This window comes from Zootoca vivipara, chromosome 5 (genome assembly GCF_963506605.1).
Source record: "Zootoca vivipara chromosome 5, rZooViv1.1, whole genome shotgun sequence".
Lineage (NCBI taxonomy): Eukaryota > Metazoa > Chordata > Lepidosauria > Squamata > Lacertidae > Zootoca > Zootoca vivipara.
In genome coordinates, this window is record NC_083280.1 from 23,332,049 (window position 1) to 23,348,101 (window position 16,053).

The window sequence follows — 16,053 nt, forward strand, 5'->3', positions numbered from 1 at the left end:
GCAAGAAGTCCAGCATCTTTGTTCTTGCAGTGGTCAACCTTGGAAGCCTTGCAAGCAGGACCTGAGTGTAACAGCGCTTTGCTCACTTGTGTGGCAAACAGAATGGTATAATCAAATGTTGACGGTCTACCATTCACGACCTATGAACTGTGTGCTGTGTCTATTGAATAGCCAAGCATCTGCGCAGACTTTTGAATCTTTGGCTGTGTAATTGATGGTGGGATTAAGAGCCATGCAAATGGATAAACCACATACTTAAATTTGAGTCAGATTTGATCCGAGTTTGATATATGAAGCGCAGTAGTTTTATTACTTACTGGCTTGTTACCATGTTTCTGTTTGTTGTAATTATACTGTCCAGGCAGAGAGGCAATTGGGATAGATTTCTAAGAGTAAATATAATCTGGTTTGCAATGGACATGGCTGTCAATCCCCTGACTGATTTGAAAAGTGAAAGGAAAGCCACAGTGCTATAAAGGCTTAAGTATTCAGATTTTGATAGCTTCGGAACATTCCAGCCATCAATAGTAATGATTTTATGATTACTGCATCCCTGATCCTTTATTCCAGGGATGGGGGGGATGGGACCTGTGGCATTCTAGATTTGGTTGGACTCCAACTCCCAGAATTCCTGGTCACCGGCCATGCTGAGCGGGAGTTGGAGTCCTATCCAGACACTAATCCATCACTTAACCAATCCTGGTAAAATTCTACGTAAAACAAAGTACTGTTGCCTTGAACTTGAACTATTACCCAGCTCTCTGACTATTCTAAAAACAGGTGGGGAGGCAGTTTTTGCTTCCTATGCTGAGTAATTCATGAGAGGGACTGTGTCAAATATTTTAGTACTGGAAATGGGAGGAGCAGCACCTTTCTGAGCATGGGCAAAAGGCTAGTTAAGCTATGTGTAGGCCAACAAGAGGTACAAATGAACAAAAAAACGAAACAGAACAAAAAGGGGGGACGGACAAAACCCCATGCTTCTGAAAAGCACTGATTCTGAGTTATGTTTTAAGAAACAAAGCTGTAAATTAGCAAACCTGGTTGGCTGTGGCTGCTGTAGCGAAGGGGACGCTTGTGGCAGATGTTGCTGCTGCAGACACAGTGGTGGGCGTACCGCCGTGCACCATGGGAACTTTCGGGAGGAAAATCATATAAGCAAACATACAGGAGAGTGTAGCAGTATGGGAAACCATGGCAACAGGTGGCGGAATCGTCGAGTATGGTATTTATATCAGCAGATAAGCCGTGGGGACGAGATATCACCACCAGCAAAGTGACATGCAATCGCAGCGCAAAAAGCGGGACAACATTCCGGAGAGCGAGGAAGGAGGGGAGGGAGAGAGATGAAAGAGGAGGAGGAGGAGGAGAGAGGAGGAGAAACGCTCGTTACCATCAAATCACGGGAATCAACACAATCAAGCTCAATTATTTCAGTTCATAGTCAACCAACAAACTTGACGTAACCCCCTATCTTTAACGTCTCACGATAAATATTCCGCCACCACCACCCTTCCCCCCCTGTTTTTTTTTATTACCGCTGTTAACATTTCATAATCTCCTGGCTTGACATTCTAGTTCTGGATTAACTTGCACGAAGTATATAACTGAATGTTTTCTTTTCTTTTCAAAAGAAAGAAAGAAGACGTGCAACAGTTTCTAAAAAACTGGAACTCAGAGTCCAGTCAAAATCCACCAGAGCTGCTAAGAAGATTGTGGCATTGGGGGGGGGGTGTTGGCGGTGGCGGGGGGAGAGACAGGGCAAGTGGGGATGTGTCACACAGCCACCTGGTCTGCTAAACGGCTTCTAGGATTTCTGTGTCAATTAAATAGAAGCAAGTGCATTTAATTGACAAGTTGTTAGTGCAAGGGAAGGGGGGGATGGATTGGTACAATAGCTACACGTTAAAGACCCAGCAGTGGATTTTGAGAGTCTGTGAGCTGCTAAACAGATTTCTTTTAAAAAAAGGTAATCAAGAAACAAAGCTGGCACCTACCAACACTTGTAGCGGGTGTCATGCACAATATTGAGCCTGCCCATCATGCATTGCAACAGGAAGGTGGATTTGCAAAGGGAAAAGAATTAAAACAACCCATCACACGTGTAATTAGGAAAATCTCATTTGAACAAAGAAGAAAAAATTGGTTATTATGGGAAACAGTGGCATGTAACCATCAGCACAGTCAACTCAAACAGCAAGGTGGTGGTCAATTAGAACTAGTCTGACATGAGCAGGGCAGGAGGAAAAGCAGATTGAACTGTGTGCTGGCATTTTGATTAAAATGAGCTAGGGCAGTAAGGGTAATGAAGGCTCTAACAGCATGAGAAGAAGCTTGAGTTGTTGGTTTTTAATATCACCGATTTTAATTAATCTATTCCTTACTAAGTGCATAATGCCTGCTGGGTCCCGAATCCATTACCCTGAAAATTGACTTAAATTATTATTCTTGTTTTTAAACCTGCAGGACATTATTGGATCGTGGTACTTTTCACTTGTACTGAGATCTAGTGCCTTCATTTCAGATATTAAATCAGAACTAATGTTGTGGTTTGCAACATTGCGTATCAAGCAGGCGCCACCCTAAATACTGGTCCACGCAGGGTATCTTAGGATAATTTAGGGGCGCCATTGCACCCCTGTAATTCTCTACATATGAGGCTACATGCACACCTAAATTGCATGTAGCATTGCCCCTACCCTTCAATGGATGCACATTTAGTGTGATGTCTGCAAATGGAGAGCGACACACCCTTCAATATATGCAGATTCAAGAGTGATCCAGGCTTAATGGCATCTATGTGTTGACAACTAAACACACCAAGGTATTCTATGCTGCTGAGAGCCACACTAATTGTGGGTTCTGCATCTGGGACTGTGCAAAGAGAGCACTCTGTCAGGATGGAGGTCAATTGTTCTCAATGGGTGGACAAGAGCTACAAGAACCAGTCATTCTACAGGAAACACATTTCTGCAAAGGAAATGTGCAGGATGTTACTATAATGCCCTCTGCAGATTTTTCTAGCGGTTTTGCAACTAAAGAAGTCAGCGGAAACAAACACGTGCTGAAATTACGACAGTTATTGGTAAACTGGTTTTAAATTATATAATTATCTTGTATCTGTTGCATACAATTACCGTGTTTCTCCAAAAATAAGACACCGTCTTATATTTATTTTTCCTCAAAAAACAACAACAACACGGTGGCTTATTTTCAGGGGATGTCTTATTTTTTTTAATTAAGTATGGTACAAGTTTAACCTACAAGGTTAAACTGCCTCTCACTATGGCTTATTTTCGGGGTATGGCTTATTTTAGGAGAAACACGGTATCACTACCATACATATTAATTATGATATTCGAAGTTGCTTTTGAAATGTTAACTACTAAAAAAACTTTATAAATGATGAGTATAACGTGTGGCATTATTAGGACTGATCTATATTGAAGGCATTGGGCTGGATCCAGACTAAGTTGAGCAAAGATCCTATTGAAAGGAAGGGGACAAGTTTGTCTTGACTTAAATCCCACTGATTGCGCTGGGAACTAAGTCCGCTTAAGTTAGTCTGGATGCAACACAGGGTTAGCCAGTGATATGGGCCAGTTGGTTTTTCCGGATGGATATAGCTTAGCTGCTTTTCTCTGGACTTAGCGGGACAACATAACCCCTCTCCACTGTCTGTGTGCATGCAAACAGACATCTTCTGTGAGTGGGGTTTTGCTCATGGAGAGAGCACTCCTCGTTCCTGCTAATGAAAGAGAGGATAAAAAATTTGGCCAATACCCCTTCGCTTTGGGGCTCTGAAAACTGTTCCACAGCTTTTTTGGGGGGGGGAACCCTACCCCCCCTGGCCACTCTGACAGGTAGTACAGGTGACTGCAAAAGGGAGGCAGAATTGGAGAAATTAAGCTTCACCCCTTTTGTTAGTGGAGGTGTCCTCTGGGTCAAAGAACGTTGCAATCACAGAAGGAATATTTCTATGAACAAAGGGCATTGGGTTGAATCTATGTTAACTGAAAGGGCATATTTTTCCTGGCTCACCTCTGCCTCCACTTCCCTTGTGTTTATTCTTTAATTGTCCCTTGAGATTGAGGCCTATCTTCTTATTTTGATAAGCATAATGTGCACATATTATACATCATCAGCATTATCTGCATTATTATTGCTATTATTTTTATACCATTTTCACTACATATTATTAGTTCTATAATCTGTACATTTAATTTACTTGTACATATGTAATGAAAAGAGCATTTGCTTTTCTTTATCATTACTTCCTGAAATTTAACTACGCATGCTTTCGGTTTTAATCTGACATTTTAAACCAACACACATTCTTGCACAGGGTTTGCAGCAAATGAATGGAAGGCAGCAATGAAAACCTATGGTGCAAAAACTGGCAGGTATGGGGAAAAAAGACAGTTGTGTAGGACCCCTTTGTTTATCAGTGATTAAAAACAACAACCTTGCTATTACAATTATCACCTTGACTTCAAAAGGTTTAATTCACTAATCAAGGTGTAATTCAAAACTTGCTAATTCAAACTTTATCTTCCATTTTCCCCCAGCTCAAGACAAAGTTTGATTTAAAGTAGTAAATGGGGGAAGAAACCCATTAAGAGTCCCTCAATGTTTCTCTAGCAGAATTTAGCACACAAAGAGATATGTTCTCATTAGGATATGAAACAGTTCGTTTCACACAACGACATGCGAAATAGTGCCAACATACCATTCCATATATTTATTTCAATAAATGCAGTAAGAGACCAAGCAGGCCAGATCTTCCCAGAAGCTAATATTACTGTTTCACTCCTGCTGAAGCACTGGGAATCACTATGGAAACCTAAGCGAGTTTTTGCCATTGATTTTAGGTGGAGCAGAAATGGGTCTAGCAAGGACTCAGTACCTTTTAAAAGAGATCACGTATGACTTTGCCATCCTCACCTAAACACATAATCATCAGTTTTATGTGCAGCGTTTTGCCCAAAGCACCTGCTCTTGTGCGACTTTTTACATGAAGTCAATGGCGGCCCTGGGAACATCTTCTTAGCTCCTTCTCACGTGTTACTTGCGTGAAGGGGCAACACAAAATACAAAGGGGCTATGGAGCCATGTGTTTAGTCCTGCTCCTGGGGTCCCCTCCTATCCTCTCGTGTGTTTAGGGATAAAACATCTGCAGTGGCAAGCCTTTACTACCTGTGTAGCCCCTGGATCCCTGGAACTTAGAACCCTGTGTGACTTAGAACCCTGGAATAACTTTGGTTATTCCTTGGCATAGCTGTCAAGTTCTCCCTTTTTAAAAGGGAAATTCCCTTATGCTGAATAGGCTTCCTCGCGAGAAAAGGGAAAACTTGACAGCTATGTTCCTTGGCGTGTAGGCGTGCGAGGAGGCAAAGAACCCTTAAGTGGGATGTTATGGTCAACTTCGCAGTTTCTTTGTAGCCATGCTGCTCCTTAAAGTGGGCTTTAAATAAGCGTGGAAGTCAAGTCCATGGCATGTTAAGAGTGCCACCCTCCTTTGGGGGGGGGGATGGACTGGAAAGCAGGTGGCAGCGTCTCTATTAACAGCCAGCACAATGGGGCCCCCTGCTCTTGCCAAGGTACGCCACAAATCCATTGGCTGTGTCACAAGTGATATCTGTGACACTGGCCACGCTTGAGCATTCTTTCTCAGGTTCTGTCTCAACCTTCCTTTCCTGTTAGGTGAGGTGGCTGGGCGAGTGGATTAAGGGAAATTCGTATCTTGCTGTATATGATACAGTAGCCTGGACAAAGCAACCCAAATTCTGCCACTGATCCTTCTGGCAGGCATCTTCCGAATGGACCCTCCAGCTTAGTTCCGACTTGGGGATCTCGGGACATAAATTCCAGGAGCACAAAAGCACCCAAGTGGGTCTTCTTTCAGACTAAGTGGTGGTGGGATTTACATTCTGAATTTGACTTCCTTCAGCAAATGTTTTGTTCTGGATTGTTTTATTTGACGTTTCAATGTGCTGTAAGCCGCTTTGAGTTTTTTTCCCCTTAAAAAGATCAAGCGGTATAGAAATGGGCAATAATAATAGTTGGTCTCGCTCATAATAAAATCAACGGCAAAGCTTCAGAAGGTTTGTGTCCCCACCCCACCCCCGATAAACAATTAAAAGGTTAATGGGTCTTTTCTTCCATAACAGGCCTTAGAAAGCGGTTATGACATACAGGAATGATTTGTTACGCTGTCTAGAGCAAAGGGGTCTTACAGCAATTTTTTATATATATAAAAAAAGAACCATACCAAACAGCTGAAGAGAGGTGAAATGGAGGATTAGGCAAAAGAGGCACAAGGGGAAAGACTTCAAATGCTGTTTTTGAAACGTAAGATCACACACTTTGAAGATGCAGATTGTCACATTAGGCCAGAAAGCACCCAGACACCTTGCTTTCAAGACAAACATATGCAGAATCTGCAGTTTAGCAGCAAGACTGTCTTCCTTCCCTACTCACAAAGGGCCAACCCTGCGGGGAATCTCTTTCCCTTGGCTCTCTAGCTAGCGACTAATCCTTAGCCTCCGAGGTCTGCTAAGATATGGGAAAGTCCTCCTGTGACCTTGGCTTGTGCCTGGCTCCCGCGCGGGCAAGAGGGAAGCTGCGTCACTTACCTGGTGGAAGGAAGGCTGTATGCTGTTGCAACTGCATGTTTGCAAGAGCCTGCTGGTATTGGAAGATACCAGTATTAAAGACAGCGGTGGCACCATTGGTTTTTTCAAGCGCAGGCCTCTTTGGTAATGGGGGAAGTACAGCTTGAGGAATTCCCTAATGGAGGATGAGTATAAGATAGCCCAGTTTTTTAAAAAATAATAATAGTAATAATAATGAAGAAAATAAAAAGGAAGGTGGGGATGGAGCAGGGAGAGAGAAAAAGAGAGAAAAGAAACAGAAAAATCAGTAGGAGGAACAACCAACAGGCACCATCTTTTTAATATATATATATATCCTTGAGCAAGCAAGCAGCGGAGCGGACTTTACTATTCAAGGAAAGGGCAAGGCTGAAGATTTAAAGTAAGGAATATTTGCCCTCCAAAATATGGCATTGTGTAGTGACAGTGCTCGAGATCTATACACTAGCATATTTCCACAATATAAAGCTTCAGGTTTCTAGGAAGAAGGCAGCAATACCGGGGGTCGGGGTGGGGTGGGGTGTAAATAAAGAAAGCTGCACTGCTAGCTCCATGAGAATTGACAAGTAAAAGCCATGTTAAAGAGAAATCTTAACAGAGTGAATGAAACAGGTTAATATAATATTAGAAGCTTACTCCCGCAAACCCCAAAAGTCTCTACTACTCATGCAAAAATAAAAATAAAAATGTACCATTCCATGCTGGTACTTCCTTCTTCATTTTTTAACATTGCATTACAAATGTTAAATCTACTTTAAGAATACTGTTAAGCCATGCCAACCAAACCGATGCGAATATATATATATCTCATATATATTATATACATTTCTTTATATATATATATTTAAAAATCCCATCTTACTCCCTTTAGAAACTGCTACAAGGTAGTTCAACTGAATGTGGGGTTCCTACATCCTAGGGGACATGGGCTGAAAGAATAAACGGATTAATTTCCCCATGTATGGGATCAGGAAACCACACTCAGTTCTTTCCCCCCTTTGAGCTTCAGTTACTTTAATAACAGGAAATAAGGAATATTTACTAATAGAATTTAATTTTTTTAAAAACGCATCTACAGTAAAGCTACATGCCAAGCTAAAAGGTGAAAGGTCATAGTACCAGGTCAAAGGTTGCCTCGAGGGGTCGCTTCAGTGATTTGACAGCCGACTGAGTCTTAATTAGCAGGCAGCGAGCACATGATGGCAATGGCCAGTGGGGTTTCAAGCGCATTAACATAAACAGCAAGCAGAGGTGCATCATGGGGGCAGCAGTGCATTTTTGGGTAGGTGAGAAAAAAAACAAATAAAAAACAAATCATCGGAATGCCATATACAACGAATAACAAGACTAAGCATGCACAATAAAGGCACTACTGAGCTGTTATTGTGAGGATACACCTCTAATGTAGTTAATTACAAACAAGGTACTCTATAACAGGGGGAGAAAAGGGGTGAAGGAAGGAGAAGAGAGTGAGAAAGAGAGTCTGCCTTCTGTATTTTTGCTCAAGTATCCATAAACACAGGGGGGGGGGGAGGCCTCTCTCCTGTAGTCCGGCAGTGTGCTATGAAGATCACACAACAACGTTTCACATGAAGTAGTATTTTAATGGTCAAATCATGTAGCTATGTAGAAAAATATATAGGGCGACACTAACAGCTAAGCAAAGAACGGAGAAGGGGCCCATTAAAATAGCTATTTTGGCTTGACAACCCCGCCAACACATTTTTAAGCAGTGCGCGCACCGACTATTTCTGCTTCCCGCCCCAGTTATGCTGCAGTTTTTTGCTACTCCATGTCACGCTTAATTTCCCAGTTGTGCAATTATTCATTACACCATAGTTATGTTTAAGAGAAACACAGTAATAATAATAGTAATAATAAATGATTTCAGGCCCCTCAATTCAAGTTAACAGTCTCGTTGTTGGGTGTGCCTGCTCCTAAGTAGTTCCAGATCCTATTGCCACCCCCTCGTCAATTAAATAATATATTTTAAAGTTACTGTGAAACCTCAGACATGGAAAGAAGGCCCAAACCTGAGATATTTAATGCATATCAGTTCAGTGATGTGTACGTTTTAGACAAGCAATAACTGGAATATATTTCTCAGGGTGTGTCCAAACGAGCAGAACTCTGGGTGTTCCTTCTCTGCTACCAAGACTATTATTTGTGTGCCATCCATCTGAAACTCAGGCTTTGTGAGGGTTTGTTCTTCATGTGAAATGTTGTATTTGTGCCCCTGCAACAGAGGACCCACAACAGCTCCTAATAGATTTGTTTTCCCCCACCCCACCCAGCAAAAAAAGTTGGAGAGGGTTTGTGAAATAGTTGTGTTCTGGAATCGTGAAATAGCCAGTTATGACCCGTTATATTCAGGAAGGAATTAGCAGACAGCATTTACAAGGCAAATAAGATGCACAGGGAGGGTCGTGCAGATAGGTCATCAGGGAAACAGAAATAAAAAACTCCAATGAAGAAGATGGAGGAGGGGGGAGGAGGGGGCATATTGTGCAGGAAGTGAGGCAAAAAAAATATGTACCTCTTTATAAAGGCATATTATCTGTTGAACATAGCACAGGAAATGAAGCAAAAGGAAATGGCAGATCGCGAGATCTGATGAGGAATGCACCAACTGCTTGTGCAATTCTTACGTCTGAAATGCTGCAGAAAAACTGCCGATATGGACTGATCCTGACAAGCATATACATGCATATCAAAAGCTATAGCTGGCCAGGTATAAATGGATGTGCGTTACCATCACGCTAAATACCTGTCTCTTGGTATATTCACAGGCACATGGCTAATGTTATGTACATTTGGGTACATACGTATATACACAAGCCATGTACACACGGAAAAACTCTATGATAATTTCCTTTTTTTTCCTTTTTGGAGGAGAACCTGAAACTACTTAAGAGCAGAAGTGGCATCACATGCTTGGAAGCTTACTGGAATACGTAAGGAATGGGATACCTGAACAATCATATCTTCAGCAAGGAGAGTTAATACATGAATACTGTCCTGCAGCTGACAATGTCAAAGCTTTTGCAATCATTTCTTTCTTTGGACTCACCATGGCTGCTGCAGTAGCTGCTGCCTGAGCAGCTGCTGCTTGGTTGACCTGGTACTGGGCAGCTTTTATCTTAGCTTGCAGGTGTGCAGGAGGGTGGAAATATTTGCACTTTTCCCTTGAGCATCTCCCTTTGATGTAATCCATGCAGACGGTAACGGTGTTGTCATTGGTATCAATCATTGCACTGTCGGCAGGGTGGGCAAACCGGCAATCGTTTTCTCCTCGGTTACAATTGCCACGCTGGTACTCTCGGCATACCTGTGGAGGGATTCGAAAGCAAAACTGAGTGACTCCAACAAAGAAAACGACGCAGAACAGAACCTGATCTGGGGGAAGCGACCTAGATCACTTTGCAAGGAAACGTCAGGTGCACCCTGGCAATTGTGCATTGTCCCACCTTGTGGCTGTTTTAAAAGCAACTGAATCCTGTGCGTTTTAAGTCCTTATATTGTTCGAGCAGAAAAACAAGCATTTCTGAGGTTGGGTGGCCATCTGTCATGGATGCTTTAGCTGAGATTCCTGCAATGCAGGGGGTTGGACTAGATGGCCCTTGGGGTCCCTTCCAACTCTACGATTCTATGCTGCAAAACAAATCCCCTTATTGCGGCCATTATGCAGCTATTAAAATTTCAGTTTCTTTTGAGTGAGATTCTTTAGTTGCAATCAGAAGTCTAGCGTGCTGATTTGCCTTATGCAGGTTATAACCTTCCTAAATGCAAAAGCAGAGTTAACTATTTCTAATTCAGCCAACTGCTTTTAGTTCTAGCTTTGAAATGCATGACCACACATTTTTTTTGTTCCACCTAAAGCTTTGTCAGCATACATTAGCAAAATATGTTAACACTGCTATTCCATGATTTTACCACACGAGGGGGCGCAGACACATGAAATGCTTTTTCAGTGTCAACGTTCCCTCCTTCCCTGTCAAAGTGTGTTCTGTTTCTCACATCACTTTGCTGCTGCTGCTGCTGCTTTCTTTCACTAAGGCTGCACTCACGCATGCAGAAAGGCTTAATATTAAGAGAGAAGGACATAAGGCAATGAGAACACCTGAAACCTTTTCCCAATTACCCCAGGGACTTTTTTTTAAAACAACCTGTGAATTGTGAATTCGTTCTAGATGAAAGTCAAGCAGCCAAGGGGCAACAACATCTTTAAAAAGTGTGTTTTCCCACCTCGAGCCTTTTCATTTTAGAAGCAAAAAGAGCAATGGCTGGCCGCAAGGCACATAGCAGGCAGGCAGGAGCATGTCATCATTTAACTTCAAATGGTATCTGCCTTGGATAAATGGTATCTGGGGCTAGGATAAAAGCAAGCATGGCTGATGCCCGTCTCTTTTATTGCTGGAGTGGAAGGTGAAAAGGGACCTAAGGGGTTTCTCGTCACACGAAACATCTGAATAAATTCATGGGGAGCCAAAAGAATTTGAGAAGACCATGGAAGTTCTGCACATCTCTTGGTTCCTGCTGAATTTCACACCATGAAATTTTGGAGGCTTCTCCTCAGGTGGTAACATTCAGGGACTTCTGAGGAAGCCAGAAAAGCTTCAATAAGACCAGATATATTTCTTAGGGTGGGTTTTTTTTGGGGGGGGGGATTGGTTTGCAGAATCCACATGACCTTCCAGTTGGGAAGGTTTGGGTTGTTGTTAAGTTGTTGCTGCTATTATTATTATTATTATTATTATTATTATTATTATTATTATTCAAAGCTCTTCACCCTAAGGCCTCAGGATGAGTTACAACATCAAAACATAATCTTTAAAATGGTTTAAAACAATGAGAGGTGGGTTCTAAAAATATACACCTCATGTTTATAAAGCCATGGTAAAGTCTTTGGCAATCGTTGGAAGCTGTATAATGAAGGGGAGTTGAAGAGTTCCCCAATCTTGGGGCTGCCACTGAGAATGCCCTCTCCCCTCTTTTAATGTCGCTTGTGAGGGTAAATAAACTACTAAGAGGGCCTCCTCTGCTGATCTTAAAACCTGGGAGGGTCTGTAGGGAAGGAGTCAGGTCTGAGTCACCTAAATTCTATAGATATTGTGATTCAGCAGGATAATTATACCTGGAATGCTTCCCAGGTAGTCACATTCAACTGCTACAGAAGGGATTTACCAACGCTGCTTTTTATTTAATGCATACCTTGCTTTTCCTGCACGGATCTCAAGGTGGTATATGTGGAGTTCTCAGGTGGCCCTGACCTACTTAGCTTCAGCAAAGCTTTTACATCACATGACTTCTGAGTGTGTGGATGGCACATCTAGGGAGTGGGACCAGCCAGGCAAGCTCCTTTGCACATATGCTATCCACAGGTTATGAACAACAGAACAAGGTCTGTAGACTCTATGATTCTGTGACTCAGTTCACTCCTGTGAAATGGGAACAATAATGACACACCTCACAAGGCTGTTGTGAAGGTGGACTGGGCAAAGACTGCCCAGCGTTAATGTGACTGGGCAGGGGTGGGGTTGCTGAGGGGGCAATCGATCCAAAAATAAGAGCTGCTGCCTATTTATAGTGGGGAAAGAGTTTTATGACTGTTGACCAGACAGCGCTGATTCATAACCAAAACAACAGTTTTGAAAGGCTGGAAAGGGCTGGCAAAAAACAGCGGCAAAGATGCTGCAAAGACGTTTTGCCCTAGAAGGACAAAAAAAAAAACCCTCACTTAGCTGGTTGGCTGGCAGCAGTTTTGTCTTTGGGAGCTGCAAAAATGACAGCGGAGCCAGCGCAGTCCCACTTCGCCACTTAACACGCAGCAGAACAGGAGCCCCGCTCTGGAGAGAAAAAAGGCCCTCTGAACTCCGGCAAAACAAACAGCAGCAGATCGAAAGCCGCCTAATTGGCCTCGGAAAAAGAAAAGAAAACCACCCCTAGGTTTCTCTTTCATTGGAGCTCTTTCCTCCAAAGTCTGATCAGCGCACCTTTCCCTCCACAGGCCTGGCTCATACTTTCAGCTCTCTCAGTGCCCGATCAGCGCAGCTTGCCAACAGCAAGTCAATTAATTAATTAATTAATTAATTATTTTTTTAAAAAAACAGGGGCTGGTGTGGGAAGGGGAGAGATATGCACAAACGGAAATCAATTGGACTGACCTGGTTCAACACTGAATGTTTGAAACTACGCCACCTTACAAGAATGGCATTTACCACTTTTTCGTGAGTGGAAAGACTGTCGGTGGATTTTACGCTTTTCCTTGCAAGGTAGAATAGAAGCCTATTAAGGTTGTTGTGTTAAGAAGCATCTTAGGGCATCGAAGAAGATGGTACCGACTCCATCCTCTGTTATCTCTTTCTAGACCAGTGGTATTTTTTTTGTCCCTTTCTGTGTGTTTTAAAACCCGTATGTGCCATGTAAATCAGGCCTTTTTTTCTGGATCCTGGGTTCCGCCCCCATGCCCAGGCTCCAAATAGTCTTAAAAAGGCTGTGCAAATTCCACAGGGGAGTTCAGTGATGCAAACACATGCCTTGAGCGCAGAACACCCCAGGTTCAATCTCTGACATCACCATTTAAAATGCCTCCACCTGAGACGGTGGACAATTGCTGTGAGCCAGAACAGACCATACTAAGCGAGACAGACAAAGAGTCTGACAGGGGATAAGGCTGTTCCCTACATACACAGTGTTATTATTTTTATGTATGTTAAAAAGCGATTCTGACAGTCTCCTTTTGGCAGCAAGCAGAAGGTAATGATCTTACCCCAGAGCACAGGGAGACTTTATAGCTGAAATAGCACAGATTACAGATAAAGACCCAGACGTCCCATTTCCCCATGCAACTAGCCAATTTCTCCTCACAATTCACAAGTAATAAGGTGCTACTTTAGAGATTTTCCTTATGGGAATTTTTGAGAAATTGAAAGTTCCTTCACGCAAGCAACTTTAGCAAAAATCAGTTTTCCCCCTCTGGCTTTTTAATGTACGTTGTACAATTTTTCTTGCTATGTAAGAATCAACTTTTAGAAGCCAGGAGGAAAAGAAGAAACAAATGGGAACTCTGATGGGAGATGGAAGAAAGGGGAACTTCAGCAAACATCTGGGGCTACATAAAATGTGGATGTCGACTGCTTGTGCAGCAGGTAAAGGAGAGGATACAAACCAGGATCTGAAACCATGGTTTGAAGTGGTTTTGAAAAACTGTGGTTTGCACTGCCTAGGGAGGAGTGGACCCAGGTGGCGCTGTGGTTAAACCACTGACCCTAGGGCTTGCTGATCAGAAGGTTGGTGGTTCGAATCCCTGTGACGGGGTGAGCTCCCGTTGCTTGGTCCCAGCTCCTGCCAACCTAACAGTTCGAAAGCACGTCAAAATGCAAGTAGATAAACAGGAACCGCTACAGCGGGAAGGTAAACGGCGTTTCCATGTGCTGCTCTGGTTTGCCAGAAGCGGCTTTGTCATGCTGGCCACATGACCTGGAAGCTATACGCCGGCTCCCTCGGCCAATAATGCGAGATGAGCGCGCAACCCCAGAGTCGGTCACGACTGGACCTAATGGTCAGGGGTCCCTTTACCTTTAGGGAGGAGTGTAACCTTTCACCTCCACCGACAAAACCATGGTTTAAGCCAGTTTGCAAACCCTGCTTGCAATGTGACAGTGAATATGCCCACCATGGGGCAGGGTTCATAACTCAGAAAGATAAACTGCGATTTTTTTTGCTGCATTATGATTTTGTTTGCTATGTAAACGATGATTTCACTGGGATAGATTAAGCCAACAGACCATGGTTAGCACTAACCATGATTAAGCATTATGCCTGCATCCATTTAAGGGCAATTCAGATAGTGCCTAGACTAGCACAAAGAAGGCTTCATTTGTAACTCAGTTTTTTAGCGCAGTACCAAGCTGCAGCACAAGGCTGGCCGAGGGCCCACATCGCCACTGATGTCGGAAGATGCTGAAAAATCCTGTCAGGCTCCCTCAGATAAGGAATTGTTGAGGGCAAAGGAGAGTATCTGCTGTAGCAGAACAACATTTGTTAGGGATGTAGCAAAACCTGATAAATAAAAAATATGAGACCTCAAACAAGATTCTGGCAACAGGCGTAGAATGGAAATGAGAAAGTCTGTGGAAAATAAGCTGCCATCCTGATATGATGGCAATACTATTGATGCTCAGAAACTTTTACTTCCTCTAGACTGCAGTGTATGGGACTTAAGGAGGGGTTATATTCCACCCTTGTCAGCCATGAACTCCTGACAAATATTCCCATTTTACAGATGGGGTACTGAGGGTCAACAACAGTGACATGGTGAAAATATTTGAGGGAAGGAGTATAAAGTGATTTGCACCCTAAAACGTTTGGAGAGCTTGATAACAACCCCCCCTCCCCCAAAGTGCTAAATTTTCAATTCTGGATCATCATTGTTTGAAAAAGCATTACTTATTTTGTCAATTGCCAAAGATTAAGAAGGGGTAGTTGGTGTCTGCTCCTGCAGAAGTACTTCCCCAAACCCACCAGCCAAACAGAACAGCAGCAGGCTGCAAAACAAGCTCATAATATCGTTTGCAATTCCCCAAGTTATGCAGACACAGGGCTACATTATTACATCACCGTCTTTGCAAAGGATGTCCCCCAGGGTCACAGAGCGATGCCTTTCTCGTGCAAGGCGTGTTACCACTTCAAGACTAAACAATGCCGATCTGGGTGGTCGGAAGCTTTGCAAAGGGAAATCGTAGCGTGTCGTTTCCTACCTCCAGTCTGTCTGTCCTCATTAGCTTTTGTGCGGCTGCTGCAGCAGCAGCAGGAACTGGCATGCCAGGATTCCCCGCAACCAGCATTGGCCCTGACGGCAGAATCTCTGCTGGGACCAAACCAGGAGAGACAGGCCCCAAGTAGGGGTTAAAGGCTGTTGAAGCATTGGTGGCTAAGCTTGGTGCAACTGAAAACATTGGCTGGAGTGGGGGTGGGGGGTGGGGGAAGAGGAGAAAAAAGAAGTAAATATTAGTCAGACCACCACATCAATAACACTATACATACAAAACCATATTTGAGACAGCGAGCCTGCGTTCTTTATCATTATATTCAGAGTGACTTGCACACATTGGAGCCGTCGCCTCCATGAAGAGAAAAGCTGCTTCTGCTCGTGGAAGGCTTTCGATCCAGTGTTGATCCCCCTCACGGAAGTAGGCGGGGGGCTATTTTTGCTGAATCTCCCCTTCCCCTACAGAGACTCCACCCCCATTCTGGCTGGCTCTTCGGCTATTTTGGGTGGTGGACAAAGGACAAACCAGTCCATGGTCATGAGACCTGGAGCCTCCAGTGAGTGGAAGTGCTGGGAGATGTGTGCAGGATAGGCATTGAGCGCCAACGGCCATGGCACAGGTGCTGCGTT

General features: G+C 43.4%; 1 protein-coding gene across 16 annotated transcripts in view; it reads right to left on the bottom strand.

The window, feature by feature from the left end:
- MBNL1 (muscleblind like splicing regulator 1) overlaps positions 1 to 16,053 on the bottom strand; it is a 179,416-nt gene that overhangs the window by 12,098 nt on the left and 151,265 nt on the right. For 8 of the 16 annotated variants that reach the window (XM_035132493.2, XM_060274468.1, XM_060274465.1 and 5 more), the window contains 6 exons: positions 15,413 to 15,613; positions 9,724 to 9,981; positions 7,773 to 7,826; positions 6,636 to 6,789; positions 1,998 to 2,033; positions 1,041 to 1,135 (listed from right to left, as the gene is read on the bottom strand). In XM_035132493.2, coding sequence (XP_034988384.1) covers positions 1,041 to 1,135; positions 1,998 to 2,033; positions 6,636 to 6,789; positions 7,773 to 7,826; positions 9,724 to 9,981; positions 15,413 to 15,613 — 798 coding nt within the window. The remainder of the gene's footprint in view (positions 1 to 1,040; positions 1,136 to 1,997; positions 2,034 to 6,635; positions 6,790 to 7,772; positions 7,827 to 9,723; positions 9,982 to 15,412; positions 15,614 to 16,053) is intronic. The other 8 variants (XM_060274466.1, XM_035132486.2, XM_060274467.1 and 5 more) reach the window with 5 other exon arrangements.